The sequence below is a fragment of the Peromyscus leucopus genome, chromosome 8b (assembly GCF_004664715.2).
Source record: "Peromyscus leucopus breed LL Stock chromosome 8b, UCI_PerLeu_2.1, whole genome shotgun sequence".
Classification (NCBI taxonomy): Eukaryota; Metazoa; Chordata; class Mammalia; order Rodentia; family Cricetidae; genus Peromyscus; species Peromyscus leucopus.
This window is the reverse complement of record NC_051086.1, coordinates 59502029-59521277: the sequence shown is the minus strand read 5'-3', so window position 1 is coordinate 59521277 and position 19249 is coordinate 59502029. Positions and strand designations below refer to the sequence as shown.

The 19249-nt window shown below is 47.5% G+C and overlaps 3 protein-coding genes across 3 annotated transcripts in view; 2 read left to right on the top strand and 1 right to left on the bottom strand.

The window, feature by feature from the left end:
• Glod4 (glyoxalase domain containing 4) overlaps positions 1–7067 on the top strand; it is a 19654-nt gene extending 12587 nt beyond the window's left edge. The window contains exon 9 of the mRNA XM_028866784.2: positions 6771–7067. Within this exon, the coding sequence (XP_028722617.1) occupies positions 6771–6836 (66 nt within the window). The 3' untranslated portion in view covers positions 6837–7067. The remainder of the gene's footprint in view (positions 1–6770) is intronic.
• A 3170-nt stretch (positions 7068–10237) lies between these two features.
• On the bottom strand, positions 10238–11347 carry LOC114691450 (diazepam-binding inhibitor-like 5). The gene is made up of 2 exons (XM_028866783.2): positions 11194–11347; positions 10238–10679 (listed from the first exon to the last, which is right to left on the bottom strand). The coding sequence occupies exon 2, from the start codon at positions 10631–10633 to the stop codon at positions 10370–10372; it is 264 nt and encodes an 87-aa protein (XP_028722616.2). The 5' UTR covers positions 10634–10679; positions 11194–11347; the 3' UTR covers positions 10238–10369.
• On the top strand, positions 11330–18980 carry Gemin4 (gem nuclear organelle associated protein 4). Its single transcript, XM_028866777.2, has 2 exons — positions 11330–11461; positions 15626–18980. The coding sequence occupies exons 1-2, from the start codon at positions 11452–11454 to the stop codon at positions 18790–18792; spliced, it is 3177 nt and encodes a 1058-aa protein (XP_028722610.1). The 5' UTR covers positions 11330–11451; the 3' UTR covers positions 18793–18980.
• The last annotated feature ends 269 nt before the right edge of the window (positions 18981–19249 follow it).

The following is a 19249-nucleotide window of genomic DNA, read 5'->3' as shown; positions in this document are numbered from 1 at the left end:
CACTCCTCTGGCTCTCCTGTGGAACTGAGACCTTGCCTCCTTCCCATCTCCCTGACGCTTCTCCCAGAGGCAGCTGCCGTTCTGATTTCTGGCATAGTAGATCAGTTTCATTTATTCTTGGACTTCAAACAAATGAATCCATTTAGTAGGTATTTCTCTATGCTTGGTTTCTTTCTCTCAAGATAACGTTTTGTTTTGTTTTTTTGCCGGGCGGTGGTGCACGCCTTTAATCTCAGCAGTTGGGAGGCAGAGCCAGGCGATCTCTGTGAGTTCAAGGCCAGCCTGGTCTACAGAGTGAGATCCAGGACAGGCACCAAAACTACACAGAGAAACCCTGTCTCGAAAAACCAAAAAAAGAAAAAAAAAAAAAAAAAAAAAAAAAAAAAAAAAAAAAAAAGATAGTGTTTTTTTGAGATTCCACCATGAAATTGCTTATATCATCTTTTGTATTGCTTTTATTAGATAACAACTTGTTTATCCATTCCCATGGTAGGGAACATTTAGGTTGGTTCTAGATTTTTATCTACTTAAAGAAGAGTGCTGTGAGCATTCTTGTTTTAATTTTCTTGCAGCTCCATGTTTCATGTCTCTAAGGTCAGTACCTAGGGGAATTGCTTGTACTGTACTGGAAAGTGCCGGACAGCTGACAAGAATAATTATACTGAAGTGAATCTCTCTTAGCCAGTTTTTCTTTTCATAGTTTATGTGCAGTCAACCATGTCTGAAAGTATTAAATGCAAACTTCAGAAATGAGTAACTCGTGCATTTTAGATTGTACCCTGCTTTGAGTGGCATGAGGAAATCTCTTGTTCACTTGCTCTGTCCACTTGGAACAGGAGTAATCTCTTTGGGCAGTGTATCCACACTGTGTACACAAATGAATGCCTTAGTTACCTAGTAGCTAATTGTTACTAGATTAACTCAGTATCTCAGTGCTTGGGTTCAAAACCTTATTTACTTAATAATGGATCCAAATGGCAAAAATAGCAAATTGTCCTCCAGTCTTCCCTCGCACTGTGACCTGTGTGTCCCTACACATACATACACTCAGTGAGTGAATAAATGTAATGAAGAAAGAGGAGCCACAGAAGGACATCTTTTAGGTGAAAAGGTGAAAGTTCTTGGCTTAATAAACCAAAGAAACTGGTTAAGGGCCTAGAGTATAGTCATATTACTCTAGACAGCTTTTCTTTCTCTCTTTCTTTCTTTTTCTCTCTTCTGTCCATCTGTCCTTCCTTCCTTTTTTTCTTTTTCTTTTTCTTTTTTTTTTTTTTTTTTTTTTTTTTTGAAACAGGATAGTCCTGGTCATTCTGGAACTTGCTCTGTAGACCAGGCTGTCCTCGAGCTCACAGAGATTTACCTGCCTCTGCTTCCTGAGTGCTGGGATTAAAGGCATACACTACCTCCTGGCTAGCTATTTCTATTTTCATGTAAAGTAATTGCTTGGTTGCTAAGATCAAACATAAAAACAAATCTAAGATATTGTAAAGAAGGAAAATTGTTATTATAGGGTTATTGTTGCACTTCAGGTGAGTCCTTAGTTAAGATGAACAGCAGGACCTGGTGTGGTGGCATACAACTTTAATCCCAGCACTCAGGAGGCAGAGCCAGGCGGATCTCTGAGTTTGAGGCCAGCCTGGTCTACAGAATGAGTTCCAGGACAGGCAAGGCAGTGAACCCCTGTCTCGAAAAAACCAAAACCAAAACCAAAACAAAGAAAAAAGGTAAGCAGCAGGATGGGGGAGGTTCAGTGGATAAGCATTTGCCTAGTAGGCATACAGCCCAGTTCAGTCCAGGATCCCCTAAAATAAAGTTTGGAAAGCGTTCATTACAGGACTGGTCCTGTTCAGGCCTCTCTGCGGAGGAACATGGGGAGCTGCTGCATCTGTGCACGTTGCACTTGTTCGCATTCTCCCTGGCATTTTTCGTTACTGCTTCTTTGATTCTGGTAGCTGTTCTAAGAAATGGGGAATAGTTTCTCGTTTTGGTTTTAATTTGTATTTCCCTAATAGTGAATAGCACCTTTGTATAAGCTTCTTAGCAATTTGCTTCTTTTATAAATTAAATATTCGAGTCTTGTCCATTTTTTGCATAATAGTTTTGATTTTTTGATATGTCATGAATAGAAATTTCAAATACACCTCAAACGAGTATACCTGTGCCTCCCAGTGCCTCCGTGCCATACACTTTCAGCATTCCTTCCCATCACTCTGACTCTTACTTTTTTTTCTTTTTTCTTGGGGATTATCAGGAAAATCTCAGGCATCATAACATTTACCCTAAAATACTCCAGTGTGTTTTATATTTAAGGCAATTTAAATGAAGTAGGAATTAAGCATTTTACTTATGTACCATGTACTTTAAGAAAAACAAGACTGTATATACATATATGTATAATGTATAATGTATGGGCTGCACATGCCACAGTGCGTATAGGCAGGTCAGAGGACAACATCCACACCTTCTACCTTTGAGATAGGGTCTTCTCGAAGCTTCAGATCCCAAGGTCAGCAGTTGGCTTTGAGCTTCCAGAGATTCTCCCTTTCTGCCTCCATCTTGTCATAACTGGGGTTACAGATACCTGCTATTGCATCAGCTTTTCCTGGGTCCTGAGGATTTGAACTCTTGTCCCTCAAGCTTACATAGAGAGTGCACTTTAACCACTGAGCCATCTCCCCGCACCCCACCTCTCAAAATTTTTGTTTGTTTTGCTATGGATTGTTTTTTGAGGCAGCAAATCTCCATGCAGCTCTGGCTGGCCTGGAACTCTCTATGTCTTCAAGGCTGGCCTTGAACTTGATATGTAGCTGAGGATGATGTTGAATTCCTGATTCTGATGCCCCTGCTGAATTTATAGGCATAAGTCACCATGCCTAGCTAAAGACACTTTCTCTCTCTTCTCTTCTCTTCTCTTCTCTTCTCTTCTCTTCTCTTCTCTTCTCTTCTCTTCTCTCCTCTCCTCTCCTCTCCTCTCCTCCCCTCCCCTCCCCTCCCCTCCCCTCCCCTCCCCTCCCCTCCCCTCCCCTCCCCTCCCCTCCCCTCCCCTCCCCTCTCCTCCCCTCCCCTCCCCTCCCCTGTCTCTCCATGTTTGATTTTACTTGTGTGCATGTGAGAAGCCAAAGCAGGACGTGAGTGTCTTCCTCTATCCCACTCTAGCGTGTTTCCTTGAGACAGGTTCCCTCACTGAACTAGAAGTTTGTAATTTCTGAATGCTAGCTACCTAGCTTAGCAGCCAGCAAGTTCTCATGCTCTTCCTGTCTCTGTCTCTCAGTGCTATAGCAAAGTGCAGTCATGATTTTCACTGGGGAATTTGAATTCAGGTCCTCATGTTTGCAGAGCAAGTGCTCTTATCCCTTGAGTTATCTCCCTATCCCTGTTGCCTTGTTTCTATAGACAGGGTCTTACTTTGTAGTCCAGGTTGGCTTAGAACTCACTAAGTGGTTTCTTGGTTGTTCTCAAACTGTAAGCATTCACTATACCTTAACCTCCCAAGTAGTGAGATTGCAGGTATGAGCTACTATACCTAGCTTTGATGTGTTCTTTTATTTTTTGGTTTTGGTTTTTTCAAGACAGGGTCTCACTATGTAGCTCTGGCTATCCTAGATCTCACTATTGTTGTGGGGTATTCACCAGAGAAGACTGCTCGGACGTGGGTTTAAACCAATAGAAAGTCTTTATTAACTGGCTGGCAAGTACACTGAGGATTTGGGATCCCAGTGTAGCCCAGAGCCTTTCTCAGGGTGAGCTTTTAAGCACAAAAATGCATGTCTTGGGTTGACATACTTCAGTTCACAAGAACAGTTAGCCAGAAGCAGAACTACAGAAGCCAAAAAACAAAGATTATGCCTTTGTTTTAGTGTTTAACAGGCAATGCTGTCTACATACTGGGTTTTTTCTTTATAATTTATTTATTTTTATTTTATGTACATTGGTGTTTTGCCTTCATGTATGTCTGTGTGAGGGGGTCAGGTCCCCTAGAACTGGAATTAGGGACAGATGTGAGCTGCCATGTGGGTGCTGGGAGTTGAACCCAGGTCCTCTGGAAGAGCAGACAATACCCTTAACCACTGAGCCATCTCTCCCGCCCTACATGCTGAGTTTTACAGCCTGAATGATACTTCCACCATGGAGTCAGTTGTGCTAAGGTCTCGGGCCCTGTTACACTATGTAGACCAGGCTGGCCTGGAACTTAAGAGTTCCTGCGTCTGCAGTGCTGGGACTAAACTTGTGCACCACCACCCCGGTGTGCTTTGACGTGTTCGTAAGGGCTGGGTGTATATTCTCTACGTCTAGAGCCTCCTAAGTTCAGTCTGTAAGGAAACTAAGGCTCAGAAAAATTATCACTCATGGGTATCAGGTATTTAGTAAATGGGAGACAGGGACTTAGATGGAGGTCTTCCAGGATTTTATAATCACTTCTTTCCTTTCTCTGTACCCTGGTCCTTCCTGGGGGCAAAAGATATCTTGCTGGGTGTAATCCCAGCACTTGGGAGGCAGAGATAGGAGGATCTCTGTAAATTCAAAGCCAGCCTGGTCTATAGAGCAAGTTCCAGCACAGCCAGGGCTACTTAGATCCTTCCTCAAAAACAAACACAAATAAGTAAGAAATAGTGATATCTCCTAATATCCCAGCTGTTCAAGCTAGACTTCCAAGAGCTGTTTTTTGTTTTGCTTTGAACCTGCTTTTTACTTTATATAGTTTTAGTCTTTTGAAGTTTTATTACATTTTATTTATTCACTGCATGTGCAAGCAGTGGCGTGTTGATGGAGGTCAGAGACAACTTGTGGGAGTCAGTTCTCCCCTCTACCATGTGAGTCCAGGGGACCAAACTCAGGTCGCAGGTTTGGCAGCAAGTATCTTTACCTGACAAGCCATCTTGCCAGCCCTAGGATTATTTTAGATTTTTAGACACAGCCACTTTGACATAGTTTCTTCTCACTTGTTTTGATTGTCTCTTAAATTCTGTTAGTCGTTATTCACCAAGAGCTGAGTTCTGCTTCTGAAATATCTCTGGTCTGTTGATACTGCTTTTGAAATCCAGTGAGTTTGAACCTAATCTCCTAGCTCTCTGTTGCCTCCCAGATAACCTTCATCACTGACTGAGCTTGCTGTGTGTCTGGCTCTTATCTGCTCTCTGGTCTGTCTTTATCTTCTGAAAGCCCTTAGCTCAGCCCTGTTCTGTTCTCACTGCACTGCTTATGGTAACAAAAGTATTCTTGTCTCCACCCAAAGGGTTTTTTGTCCCTCTCCTTGAGCTGGTCCTTCAAAATGGAGAGGTTTTTTTGAATTCTCCATACCAGAGCTAATTGTTCTTTTCCTCAGTCTTTATGACTGCTAAAACAGAAACAACTCTTCCAGCTCTAGGAGGCTGTTGGGTTTTTTTTTTGGTGGGGGGGATGGCGGCGGGGGGAGGTGGGAGGTTGAGACAGGGTATCTTTGTGTAACAGCTCTGGCTGTCCTGGAACTCAATCTGTAGACCAGGCTGGCTTCGAACTCACAGAGATCCACTTTCCTCTGCCTCCTGAGTGCTGGGATTAAAGGTGTGCGCCACAACCTCCTGGCAGGGAGTTGATTTTTAATATTGCTTTAAGGTTTAAGTTCTTTACATTTTCATCCAAATAGTAAATCAGATAGCCCTAAAATTGATTATTACTTATTAGACAGGGATTTATGAAGTAACCTAGGCTATTCTGGAACTGGCAATTTTCCTACTCCTCCCCTTGAGTGCTGGTATTGCAGGTGTCCACCACCAGGCTGGCTAGGCCTAAGATTTCATAGAAATGAAGCATAGCCATGTCTTGTCCCATTTGTGAAGCTCACTGCCAAGGGCAGTCACCTTCAGCTTCATTATTGCTAAATTAAATACATTATGTTGTTTCCTAATGTAAACTTTATCTTGTCATTTCCTCCTGGTGTAGATGAGTATTTCTGACACATTTCTCTAACCATTTACCTTACCTTTCAATCTGATAGGACCTGTGAGTCATTTACAGTAAATGCCTCAAAGCACACACACTTCGTTTTGAAAAGTAACTTTCTGTGTGATTCCATAGCTGTTCAGTATAATCCCCAAGGCCTGGATTGTCACTTTTGTCTTACCTGGACTCAGTATAGTACCTAGTGCATGATAAAAACTCAATTTAAAAAAAGATTTATTTCTATTACCATTGGTGTGTGTGTGTGTGTGTGTGTGTGTGTGTGTGTGTGTGTGTGTGTGTGTGTGTGTGGAGAGAGAGAGAGAGAGAGTATATGGCATGCGTGCAGGTGCCCTTGTGGTGCAGGAGACAGTGGTAGTTCCCCTGGAGTTAGAATTACAGGTGACTGTGAGCCCCTTGACATGGACGCTGGGATCTGATCTCAGGCCCTCTGCAAGAGCAGTACATATGCTTAAGTGCTGAGCCATCTCTCCAGCCCCCAAAACTCACTTTAAAAAAAAGTATTACCGTATTTGCTGTTTTTGTTGTTTGTTTTGTTTTTGCAGACAGGGTTTGGTGGTGGTCCTGGGGCTTGAACTGGAGGTGGTAAGTAATACTCCACCGTCATTTAGCCTTGGTGTCAGACTAAAGCTCATTAGCATTGGAGATTCTTGTCCTCCCCAGGACCCTGGAGTCACACCCAGTCCCTGGTGCCAGCAGCATGTGAGAATCACCAAGCGACTGCTCTCCTGTTAGAGTGGACAACATTCTCCACACAGATGAACTCGCTTTCCTGCCAATGTCACGGTGGAGAATGCAGACTTGGAGTAATGTCTGTCCCTCTGTTTCCACAGGCAATGGCAGCAGACAAAAGTGATGAGTGGTTTGCCACGAGAAATAAACCGAAGGCTTCGGGTTAATGGAAGCCATGGGGGAGCAGCACTGACACCTGCAGTCTATCATCCGAGGCCCAGCACGTCTGTGTACAATAAATACCCACCACTTAGTTGTGTCCAGCATAGACAGGAGGCTCGTGTGGTAGTTCCACTCTTCAAAGCTCTGTTACGTTTTAGAAATGAAATATATTTTTATCACTCTTGGTAGAGGTGAACTCCTGTGTGTAATTGTATTAAATTGGTAACTAATTGTTATCCAGACTGAGACAGCTCTATATGGAACATTACCCTTGGCTGGGGATGGAGGAAAATTTCATTAACTGTGAATCATGTTGTTAATATTGGAACAAATGTTCAAATCAAGCCAAACCAGCTGGGCATGGTGGCACATGCCAGCACTCGGGAGGCAGAGACAAGAGGATCTCTGTGAGTTCAAGGCCAGTCAGGACTACAGAGAGAGACCCTGTCTCAAACAAAACAAGTCAAAAAAAGCCAAACCAACTGCTTAGAGTGCTGATGTTTCCAGGTCCTGATGGACCTTACCATCGAAGGTCTTGACATTTAAAGAAACTTTTTCCTTTGGCTTTCCAAGACCATCTCCCCTGATAGCACAGGGTAGCCTCCTGATAGCACAGGGTAGCCTGTCTCTTCACTATGGAACTCAAGGTAGCTTTTAACTTTTTCCCTTGAGACAGAGTCTCACTTTGTAACCCTGGCAGTCCTGGAACTGTGTCAACTAGATTGGCCTCAAACTCACAGAGACCCACGTGCCTCTGCCTCCTGCTGGGATCTTCCTGCCTCAGCCTTCAGTGCTAGGATTATAGATGTGTGCCACTCTTCCAGACTTGATGGTTTTTTTGTTTGTTTGCTTTTTAATAAATTTTATCCTGGGGCTGTAGCGATGGCTCAGTGGTTAAGAGCACTTGTTGGGAGCTGGAGAGATGGCTCAGAGGTTAAGAGCACTGTCTGCTTTTCCAGAGGTCCTGAGTTCAATTCCCAGCAACCACACGGTGGCTCACAACCATCTGTAACGAGATCTGGTGCCCTCTTCTGGCATATGGCAAACTTGCAGAAAGAACAGTTCACATAATAAATAAAATAAATCTTTAAAAAAGAAAAAAAAGAGCACCGGTTGCTCTTCTAGAGGACCTGAGTTTGTTCCCCAGCACCCACATGGCTGCTCTGTAATTCTAGTCCCAGGGGATCCAGCATCCTCTTAGTGCCTCTGAAGGCACTGCATATACACGGTACACATACATACATGCAGGCAAAACACCCATGTACAAAAAGATTAAGAAAAATTATCCTTTGGATAAAAAATATCTGGGTAATTTCTCACGATTTTATATTTTGAATAACTAGAGAAATCAGGAAGTGTTTAATGAACAAAATATTCAATGAGTCACATTTCTGTGGGCCTGGTTCTGTACTATTTTCTTTATAAAATGGTTTTAGTCATCTTTAAAATGGATTAAATTTATTTCTTCAGCCTGAAAAATATGTTTTTCATATTCTGGTGATTTTTCTGTTTAGGTTAATATAGGAAGTTGGTTTCAAACATTAAAAACAATTTTATTGAGTGCGTTTGTTATTAAAGCTTTTTGGAAAGGATGGTTCTAAAATGAGGTTGGGTTTGTGTTTGTTTTTTGGTTTTTCAAGACAGGGTTTCTCTGTGTAGTCTTGGTGCCTGTCCTGGATCTCGATCTGTAGACCAGGCTGGCCTCAAATTCAGAGATCCACCTGGCTCTGCCTCCTGAGTGCTGGGATTAAAGGTCTGTGCCACCACCACCCAGCTTGTGTTTGTTTTTGAGACAAGGTCTCATGTAGTCCTGGCTAGTCTGGAACTCACTATATAGACCCTCTAATTCACAAGGAGAAAAGAGGACTAATTAAAATTTTGTTAACTCGGCTTGGTGGTGCACATCTTTAATCCAGCACTTAGGAGACAGGGGCAGGCAGATCTAGATCTCTGTGAGTTCAAGGCCAGCCTGTCTACAAATCAAATTCCAGGACAGCTAGGGCTGTTACACAAAGAAACACTGTCTCAAAAAACAAAACAAAACAAAACAAAAACCTTTAGGGCTGACAAGATAGCTCTGTAGGTAAAGGTGGCGGCACAAAAGCCTGGCAGCCTGAGTTTGCTCTTTGAACCTCTGTAAAGGAGAGAGAATCAACTCTAGAGTTGTGTTCTGACCTCTTCATGCACGCTTAGCATACTCACTCCTGCCACACCTACACATAGTGTATACACAATAATAAATAATGTTTTTTTTTTTTTTTTTTTGGTTTTTCGAGACAGGGTTTCTCTGTGTAGCTTTGCACCTTTCCTGGAGCTCACTTGGTAGCCCAGGCTGGCCTCGAACTCACAGAGATCCGCCTGGCTCTGCCTCCCTCGTGCTGGGATTAAAGGCGTGCGCCACCAACGCCCGGCTATAAATAATGTTTTAATGATAAAAATATACTTAATAACCATCAAGGTGGTTCATGCTTGTAATCCCAGCACTCAGGAGGAAAAAGCAGACGGATCTCTGAAAGTTGAGGCCAGCCTGGTTTACACTATCCCCAAAACCAGAATAACCAAAAAACAAACAACAAAAACACCTTTAGAAACTTGCTGTTACATGATTAGATTTGCTAGGGATCAAACCCGGAGCCTCACACATGGCAGACAAGTGGCTGTATCTCAGATGGAGGACAAGTTTTGAAGAAAAGGAAAGTGCCATGATACTGTAGAGTCCTTCAAGAACTCTGGCACTTCATATGCCGGCTTCCAGGCACCATGGTAGCTCATTGATGATGAAATGGTTGGCAGAGAGTACCCTGGCACTTGTATGAGCCACATGTGCCAATCATCATATTGTCTGTCAGGGCCCCAAGCAGAAACCTAGGTTAGGAACAGCAATCCTAAGAACATTTAGGATGCCAAGCCTTAGGTGAGTCTTTCGGATGCTAAGATTCGGAAACCATTTTGCTCCATTGTCCCTCGGCTGCTGTGTTGTGATACATGAGTTACTTCCCCACTGTGTCACTGAAAGTTTGAGTTCATCAAAATACCAACTTCTCTGGACCCGTGTTCCAGACCAGGACTTTTCTATTTGACTTTAGCTCTTTAGAAGGCAGAGCCCCCTCTGTACTGTTGGGTTCTTGGTGAGTTGGCAGCCCCTTTAATGATACAGATCCAAGGCCCTGCCTCCACTTCCAACCTTGGTCATTTTCATAGCATGATTCCCCACCACCACCCACCCATCCCCTCTTCTGCCAGATATCCATCCACATAGGCTGTGGGACTAGGAAGGCTGTCGATGCCAGTCAGACCCCCCAAACCCAGATTAATGGCGTTTTACCCAGCTGAGAGATGCTTTTGCACATTTGAATCCCTTTCCAGGGCCCTCACAGAGTTTCTTTTGCAACAGACTCCACTCTGGTGCGGTTCAAGTGATTTATTTGATGTCTCCGCTAACCCTGCTACCCTTTCAGTATGTTTCAGCCATTAGGAACTCTAAAGCCCATTCCCTACCAGTGGAGCCATGTTATTTCTTGTAGCTGCCAAAATGTCCTTAGCAAGGCTCCTTTTTCTTCAGCTCTTCCACTTTGGAAATGTAGATCCTCATGGCATCCATCTTGGACATCCCTTTGTTCACATTCCAGGCCTCCCATTTGGCCTTTGCTCTCACATCTGTGGCTGGAGGGACAGGGATGTTACAGTCGCCCTGGGTGGCCTGCTTGTAGAAGCTGTACACCAGCAGTTTCTCCTGATCACTCACGGGCCCCTTCAGCTGTTTGAGGGAAGCGCAGGCCATTTCAAATTCCACTTGGCTCATTGGTGCACCAGAGGTTGGGCCTCTCTGTTCTAAGTGATACCTGGTACTAGAAGAGAGTTGGAAATAAGCAAAGGAGATGGTTATCAGGCCTTGGAAAGAAAGGGCAAAGAGATAGTGTGTGAGAACACAGGGCGTTTGTGTGTGTGTGTGTGTGTGTGTGTGTGTGTGTGTGTGTGTTTGATAAAGTACAAGTTGCAGACCAGGCATCCATGCGATTGGTCCTGTCCCACAGTGCTTTTTCCAGTAGGACTGTCCTTCAAAGTTACAAAGGCACCTCTGAGCCCTGAAAATGGACGTTGCCGTTGCCCATAGAAGACCGTGCAGCATGAAAAGCATTTGGGCATTTGTGCGTGTCTCTGAGGCTGGACAGGGAGGGGTGAGTCCCGTGGATCTGCTGCTGGTTAGTGGGCAGCCTGGGGAGCCATTCCGTAGGAGTGAATCGTGGGCGGGAGTTGCCCGGGGTTCCTGGGTGAGGGTGAATGAGAGGTCTGGACTGAAGGGACTGGACCTCCTGGCCTCACTCAAGAGCCCAGATTCTGCAAGGAGCCGGCCTACGGTACCTGAGGGTAGACGGCTGGGACGCCTGGGGCCGAGAGGGGGCGCTGTGGGCTTGGGCGGCCCCGACGCCGCGAGCTTGAGGAGGAGGACGGAGTACGCGTGCGCACGGAGCAGCACCCGGCCAGCGGAGTACCGCACGGAAGCCCAGGCGAGCGGTGGGCGGGGCCTGTGACGCCGCCCTTTGTGCCGTGGCGTGGGCGCCGCGTTCTTGGCCTCGGAGTGGGAGGGGCGGCTTTAGCCCCGCCGCCAGCTTCGCCGCCATGGACTTAGGTGGGTTCGCGTTTCCCTACTCCGGCCCTCGGGCCGCGCCCCGCAAAGCACCGCCAGGGTGAGCCGAGGCCCTGCGCTCCTCCAGTGGCGCTCTCCGGCTCCGGCTCTGGAGGCTGGGGGTTTTTTTGAGGAGTTTTTGGAGACCCGCGGCCGCGAGGCCGGCCTCCAACCCACAGCCCGCCTCGTGTTGGTCCTTCTCGATCCCTCCTCCTGCCCTCGTGGTCTCTTCCCACTGGAAAACAGCGAGCGAATGTAGCCTTGGATCCCCTGAAAGTGCACAGGGCTACTGCACGTGTTTCGGAAATGCCGGGCTGGGAGGGACGGACGTCCGGACCGGTCTTCCTTATTGAGGGAATGCGAGCCAGTGAACAAGTTTCTTAGCAGGTCTCCTAGTCCACAAGGCAGAGATGCTGATACTGTCTTCCTCCCAGAGGCTTGGAGTTTCTTTGAGACCTCGTGCATAACTGGGCGCCTTACGGTGTCTCGCGCACAGTGGTGCCCCGCAGCCCTCGCTTGCAAGCAGGGGTTGCAACAGCTGAGATGGCACTTTTTAAATCTGGGTGCTGTTTGGTTTGGAGTCTCCTCCTAGGCGGGGTCTGGAAGGAGAGCGGCGTTGATAGAAATCTGTGGCCAACTGCCAAGCCTCCCCACCCTACTAGGTGTGCTCTTTAGAGGGTAAGATGGGGAGGCTGTCCTGGGAGGTACTCCAAGATTTGCAAATAATACGCTGTGGAGAAATGGCTTTGTCCCTAGCCAGCTCTTTAGTGTGGAATGGTAGTTTCGTGCCCCGCAGCTGTGAAGAGTTCTGCCATGGCTCGACTCCGCTGGTTCAAACACTCGGTACAAATTGTGCCTGGGCCGCGAGGTTCCCATCTCTAAAACAGGAGTGATAATCCTCAAGAAGTTAGTTTGATGATTAAATGATTTTATAGGTGTAAAGCTGGGTGTGGTGGCTGATGTCTGACTAGCACTCTTGAGGCAGACGCAGGAGGATCTCAAGAGTTCTAGGCCAACCTGGCCCAAATAGTTTCAAGCCAGCCCTGGCTACGCAACAAGATCCTATCTCAGAGAAAGAAAAAAAAAAAAAAAAAAATGTGTGCCACCAAGCCCAGCCCAGTGCCTGCCAGAGTAAGCAGTCACTTCCTAGCACCAGCTACTGATAGTCTTTCAGTTTCCCCTAGCAAGTTGGGACTTTGTCAAGCACATGTACACAGCGTCTGAAAGGCACATGTTTGGCGGCAGACATCTGCTCAGCTAAGCTGATAAATGCAACAAAGTTGAATTTATAGTCACAATGGAATGGTGTTGGGGCCAGGCAGAACAGCCTGAGCCGGAAAGAACCCTGCCACAGCAGCCTAGCTCTGCCCAACTGCTCCTGTGGAAGCCAAGGTGCATTGCCTTCAGGCCTGGATTTAGTAGTGCTGATCCTTGACTTTTTTTGGGGGGGGGGGTTAAATGGTTAGTAGCCAAGAAATTAATTAGTTGCCTGGAGTCAGTATTTTTTTCCCCCTGGGGGTAGGGGAGGTTTGAGACTGGGTGTCACAATGTACTTTGGCTGGCCTCCTAGAAATCTGCCTCCCTAGAGCCGGGATTAGAAGCATGGGCCACTGGAGTCAGTATTTTTGCTGCTGACCCCGTGACCTATAAGAATGTCGAAGATGTGTTCCTGGGAGTATGGGGGACTGAGGGAAGGGTTAGGCATCTCTGGGCCCTGGGAATGGGTGGGGGTTGTCGGGAACGGTGGCCGTGACCGGTTAGTTGTTACACTCTTAGTTTCTGGGCCAAGTTTTACGCTTTGATAAAGACCTGTGCCCTTTTGTTTCTGTCCTGGAGGAGATAAAACAGTGACAAGACAGTGGGGCCAACAACTGGCCATTTAAGTCTGGCCCTTTATGGGCTGACCATTGAGAGATACATAGATCCCTTCCATTCTCCCATCCCCGAAGGATGTTTCCAGAAGATAGCTACCAAAATAGTTCCACGAGTGTGATGCGCGTGTGTTGTGTCACGTGACTTTCATGGTTGTACCGTGAACATTATAGTCTCGTGTATGTAGACAGACTCAGCAATGTACAAAGTCACTTTTTTTTTTTTTTTTTTTTGTTTTTTTTTTTTTTTTCGAGACTTTTCTGTGTAGTTTGCGCTTTCTGAGCTTACTTGTAGCCAGGCTGGCTCGACTCACAGAGATCCCCTGCTCTGCTCCTCGTGCTGGGATTAAAGGTGTGCGCCACCACGGCCCAGGCTCAAAGTCACATTTTTGCATTTTTGGAATGACTGAGCTAGGATTTAAATCCATTTGTCTGATTAAACTCCCATATTGCCTTCCCTTTAAATGTCTGATCAGTTCTTAGGCCAGTGAATGACTGGCTGCTTTCCTGGGTCCTGCCATAGAGCCAGACCCTTCAGTAGCTTGTCCCTTTTTGACGGGAAGAAACTGCTGGGGGAACTTTTTCCCTGTAAGGCCCGGAACGTTGAAACCCATGAGCAGGACATGTTTAGGAAGAAGGGCAGCAGGGCGGGAATACAGCCCAGAGGTCGAGTGCTTGTCCAGTTTGTGCAAGGCTCTGGGCTCCTAGACAGAGGCTCAGCTGGGTGTGGCGGCGGCTCACGCCTTTGATCCTCAGGAAGCAGAGGCAGGCGGATCTCTGTGAGTTCAAAGCCAGCCAGTTCCTGGTGAGACTCTGTCTCAAACAACAACAAAACTAAAATAAAACAATAAACAACCCCCCCCTCCAAAAAGAAACAAAGACTGTGCATCATCAGTGTTGGGGCTCCATCTGTGTCACCGAGCTCAGGTTTTGTTTCTTAATTATTACATTCTGTGTGTGTGTGTATGTGTGGGGACCATCGGTGGAGGTCAGAAGACAGCTTGGAGAGGTTGGTTCTCTCTTGCTGGATTAGGCCTAGGGATCCAGGTCATCAGGCTTGGTGCAGATAGGCACTGAGCCATGTCACTGGCTTTTGTCATGTCTTCCAATACATACTTGGTGGCACTGTCCCTCAGTCCTCTGCCCCCTGTAACCTCACACTCCAGCTTTCCTCTTGACACTTTGCTGAGGGATCTTAGTCACTCCCCTGGTCTCCATAACTGACTAGATTCACATCAGGCCTTTTCTCTCTCTCTCTTTTTTTTTTTTGGTGAGACAGGGTTTCTCTGTGTAGCTTTGCGCCTTTCCTGGAACTCACTTGGCTAGCCTAAGTGCTATAGGCCTGCGAACTCAGAGAGATCCGCCTGGTTCTGCCTCCCAAGTGCTGGGATTAAAGGCGTGCGCCGCCACCACTAAGCTCCTTTTTTTTTTTAATTTATTATTTTTCTATTATCAACTTGGTACAGTATAATTTTTTTTAATTTATTAATTATTTTTCTATTATCAGCTTGATACAGTATAATTTTTTTTTTTGGCCAAATACCATTTATTGAAGGAGGGAGGAGGTCTTAAGTACAGGCTTACAGCACAATGGGAGAACCCGGGAGGGCAGAAGTTCGCTACTGATGTTTTACATCTAAGCTGTTAACGCCCATTATGCAGGATACACAGGCAAGGAACTTCCCTTAAGCATTCAGGAGGGTGGAACCCGGCAGGAAATTAGTATAGGAAGGACATCAAGGTCAAGGTCAGGCCTTTTCTCCTTAACTCACTGCCATTGCTGGAAGATGGCACTCACCACATGTTCTACCTCAGACTCCAGGTACCAGCACTGAACTTACCGTCCCTGTAAGCCTGTCCTGGGGGGCTGGAGAGACGGCTCGGTGGTTAAGAGCGAGCACATAAGGTTCTTGTAGAGAACCGAGTTCAGTTCTCAGCAGCCACATCGGGTGGCTCTCAGTCACCTCTAACTCCATCTCCAGAGGTCCAGAGAATTCAAATAAATATAAAATACTTACAAAGAAATTTGGAAGCCTGTTCTGAATCCCTCTCTGCCTCTTCCCAGTGGTACCATTGTCCTCCTGATTTCCATTCTGGAGATCTTGGAAACTGGGTTTTATTCCTCAGCCAAGTTCTTATGACCCTAACCCTTCAGGAGCTCTTACTAACCAATGTCCTCTTCTGTTGATGTTCAAGGTCCTCTTTAACTTGATACTGATGGACAGCCAGGGGCTGTTTCTCTTAGCCTCCGATGACCATTCTGAAAACTTGATTAACTCTTGGCTTCTCTGTGCAGGCCCCTTGAATATCTGTGAGGAAATGACTATTCTGCATGGGGGCTTCTTGATGGCTGAACAGCTGTTCCACCCCAAAGCCCTGGTGCAGCTGACAAAGTCCGACTGGGAACATGTGGGGCAGCCCATTGTGGAGGCCTTGAAGGAGATCTCCTCAGCCACAGCACATTCGCAGCCGTTTGCCTGGAAGAAGAAAGCGCTGATCATCATCTGGGCAAAGGTTCTTCAGCCCTCCCCCATCAGCCCTTCCGACACCGATACCCGGTGGCAGGAAGATGTGTTCTTCTCCGTGGGCAACATGATCCCGACCATCAACCACACTGTCCTTTTTGAGCTGCTGAAGTCTCTGGAAGCTTCTGGACTCTTCATTCAGCTCCTCATGGCCCTGCCTACCACCATCTGCCGCTCAGAGCTACAGAACTTTCTGGAACACTTGACTGTTGACACTTCTTCCAAGGATGTCGCCTTCTTCCTGGATGTCTGGTGGGAGATGATGAAGCACAGGGGTGACCAGCAGGACCCCTTGCTTTCCCAGTTCAGGATGATGGCCCATAAATACTTGCCATCTTCAGATGAGTTCTCCCATCCTCCCAAGAGGTTCAAGTCTGACCCCGATGTCGGTCCCACCATGCCGCTGTTGGCCATGCTGCTTAGTGGGCTGAAGCAAATCCAAAAGAGAATCCTGTGCCTCGGGATGAAGTGTTGTGCGTTGGCTAACTTGGCTGACATGCTGAGTGTGTTTGCACTGATGGAGGACGACCCCCAGGAGGTATCCGCCACCATGTACCTAGACAAGCTAGCCACAGTGATCTCTGTATGGAATTCGGACACCCAGAATCCATACCATCAACAGGCCCTGGCCGAGAAGGTCAAGGAGGCAGAGCGGGACGTGAGCCTCACCTCACTGGCCAAACTCCCCGGTGAGACTGTTTTCATGGGGTTTGAACTGATGCACAGCCTGTTGCAGGAGTGGGGTACAGAACTGCAGGACATGCTCAACAGCAGTCAGGGGACAAATTATGACACCTACCGGCTGTGTGACAGTCTGACTTCCTTCAGCCAGAACTTGAAACTCTACCTGGATACTGCCAGCATGTCCAAGGAGGAGAGGCAGGTGGTCTGTGAACTAGCTGAGTGTGTCAGGGACTTCCTGAGAAAAACCAGCCGAGTGCTGAATGACAAGGGCCTCGAGGACATCACCGCCTCCATTGCCATGGCCATCATTGAGCAGAAGATGGACCGGCACATGGAAATGTGCTACATTTTTGCTTCTGAGAAGAAGTGGGCCTTTTCAGATGAGTGGGTTGCCTGCCTGGTTAACAACAGGTCTCTCTTCAGAGAACCAGACTTGGTCTTGAGTCTGCTGGAAACGGTGATGGAAGTCATCAAATCTAACAGGGTTATTCCCCAGTCTCAGATCAAGCAGGTGACCTGCTTGACCTTGGAGTGCTATGCAGACCTCTCCCTACCAGACAAAAATAAAGTCCTTTCTGGTGTCTTGCATTGTTGGGGGCCAAAGGGCCTCTCCGACAGATTGTCTCTTTACTTGGAGGGTTTTCAGGAAGACCTCAACACCACGTTTAACCAGCTGGCACAGAGCACCTCCGAACAGGGTCTGGCGAAAGCGGTGACCTCCGTGGCCCGCCTGGTGATCCTGTACCCGGAAGTTGTGGTGAAGAGGATGTGCAGCATAGCTGTGAGCAATCTGGGCACTCACAGGTTCCTGGCTCAGATTCTCACGGCCTTCCCTGCCCTCAAGTTCACAGAAACACAAGGGCCCAAGCCACATACCAGCTTCATGGTGTCCTGCCTCAAAGAAACTGTCTGGACAAAGTTCTCTACCCCCAAAGAAGAGAAGCAGTTTCTGGAGCTGGTGAGCTGCCTGATGAATCCTGTGAAACCACAGGGGATTCCCGTTGCCGCTCTTCTGGAGCCTGATGAGGTGCTGAAGGAGTTTGTCCTGCCGTTCTTGATGCTGGACACGGAGGAGGTAGGTCTGAGTCTGAAGCTCTTCATCCAGACCCTTGAAGCCGGCGTGAGCCTGGAAGAGTATTGGCTGCAAACCTGCTCCCCGTTCCCGCTGCTCTTCAGCCTGTGCCGGCTCCTGGACAGCTTCAGCAAGTTCTGGCAGCTCCCGCGGGAGAAGCGCTGCCTCCCTCTGGACAGCAAGGATCTTGTGACCCACATCCTGGAGCTCCTCTGCGAGATTGTGCTGGCCAACGCCGAGACCTTCTCCCCAGACACCTGGGCCAAGTCCCTGTCCTGGCTCCACCGCAAGGTGGACCAGCTGGACTGGACTGTGGGCCTGAGACTGAAGAGCTTCTTTGAAGGACACTTCAAGTGTGAGGTGCCAGCCACCCTTTTTGAGATCTGTAAGCTCTCTGAGGCCCAGTGGACCTCGCAGGCCCACGAAGGCTATGGGCCAGGCACGGGGCTTCTCGCCTGGATGGAGTGCTGCTCCATCTCCAGCAGTGTCTCTGAAGAGATGCTCTCCCTCTTAGTGGTGGATGTGGACAATCCCGAGGAGGTCAGATTATTTAGCAAGGGCTTTCTGGTGGCCCTGGTCCAAGTCATGCCTTGGTGTAGTCCCCAGGAGTGGCAGTGCCTGCAGCAGCTGACCAGGAAGCTGCTGGGGAAGCAGCTCCTTCACGTCCCTTACAGCCTGGAGTATATTCAGTTTGTCCCCCTGCTCAACCTGAGGCCCTTTGCCCAGGAGCTCCAGCTCTCCGTCCTCTCCTTGAGAGCCTTCCAGTTTCTCTGCAGCCAGAGCTGTTCTAACTGGCTCCCTATGGACGGCTGGAGCCATGTGGTCAGACTCCTCTGTAGTAGTCTGTCCAGTATCCTGGATGCCGTCAGGTTGATCCAGTCGGGGGGCCCCTGGGCCCAGGGACAGGAAGGGGACTTGACTCAGGAAACCTTGTTTGTGTATACCCAGATGTTCTGTCATGTTCTGCACATCATGGCCATGCTCCCCCAGGAGGTCTGTGAGCCCCTGTACGTGCTGGCTTTGGAAATCCTTACCTGCTATGAAACCCTGAGCAAGGCCAACCCTTCTGTGGGCTCCTTGCTCCAGAAGGTCGATGAGCAGCGCTTCCTCAAGTCTATCGCTAAGAACATTAGCCCCGAGGAGCGGCGGCAAACCCTGCTACAGAAGATCAACAACTTCTGACCTTGGAGGGCGGAACAAAAGCCAAAGCCGTCCCTCCAGCAGGGTGTTCCTACAGGGCCCAGGGCTGCACGACCTTACGGGTGAGAATGTACACAGGATGAGAGGGATACAGTACAGGAGCAGTGTAAAGAAAACAGTTTCGTAGCTATTTGTCACATACGACTACAATAAAACTCTTTTGGATTTCATCTGGTCTTGAGCCTTTCTCAGAAGTTTGGGCTTAAATATGCTCCAAAGTTAGGGTTAGGTAATCTTTAGGATCAAGTCAAGCCAGTGGGGCGGGTGTGGCAGTGTACACCTGTGACGTCAGCCTTTGGGAGGCTGAGGGTGGCAGTCTGGACTACATAGTAACATCCAAAAGTTAAAAAAAAAAAAAAAAAAAAAAACAAGTCCAGCTGGGGAGGAACATGTCTGTAACTGAACTTTTCCACCTAGATTGGCAGTAAGCCCAAAGGTG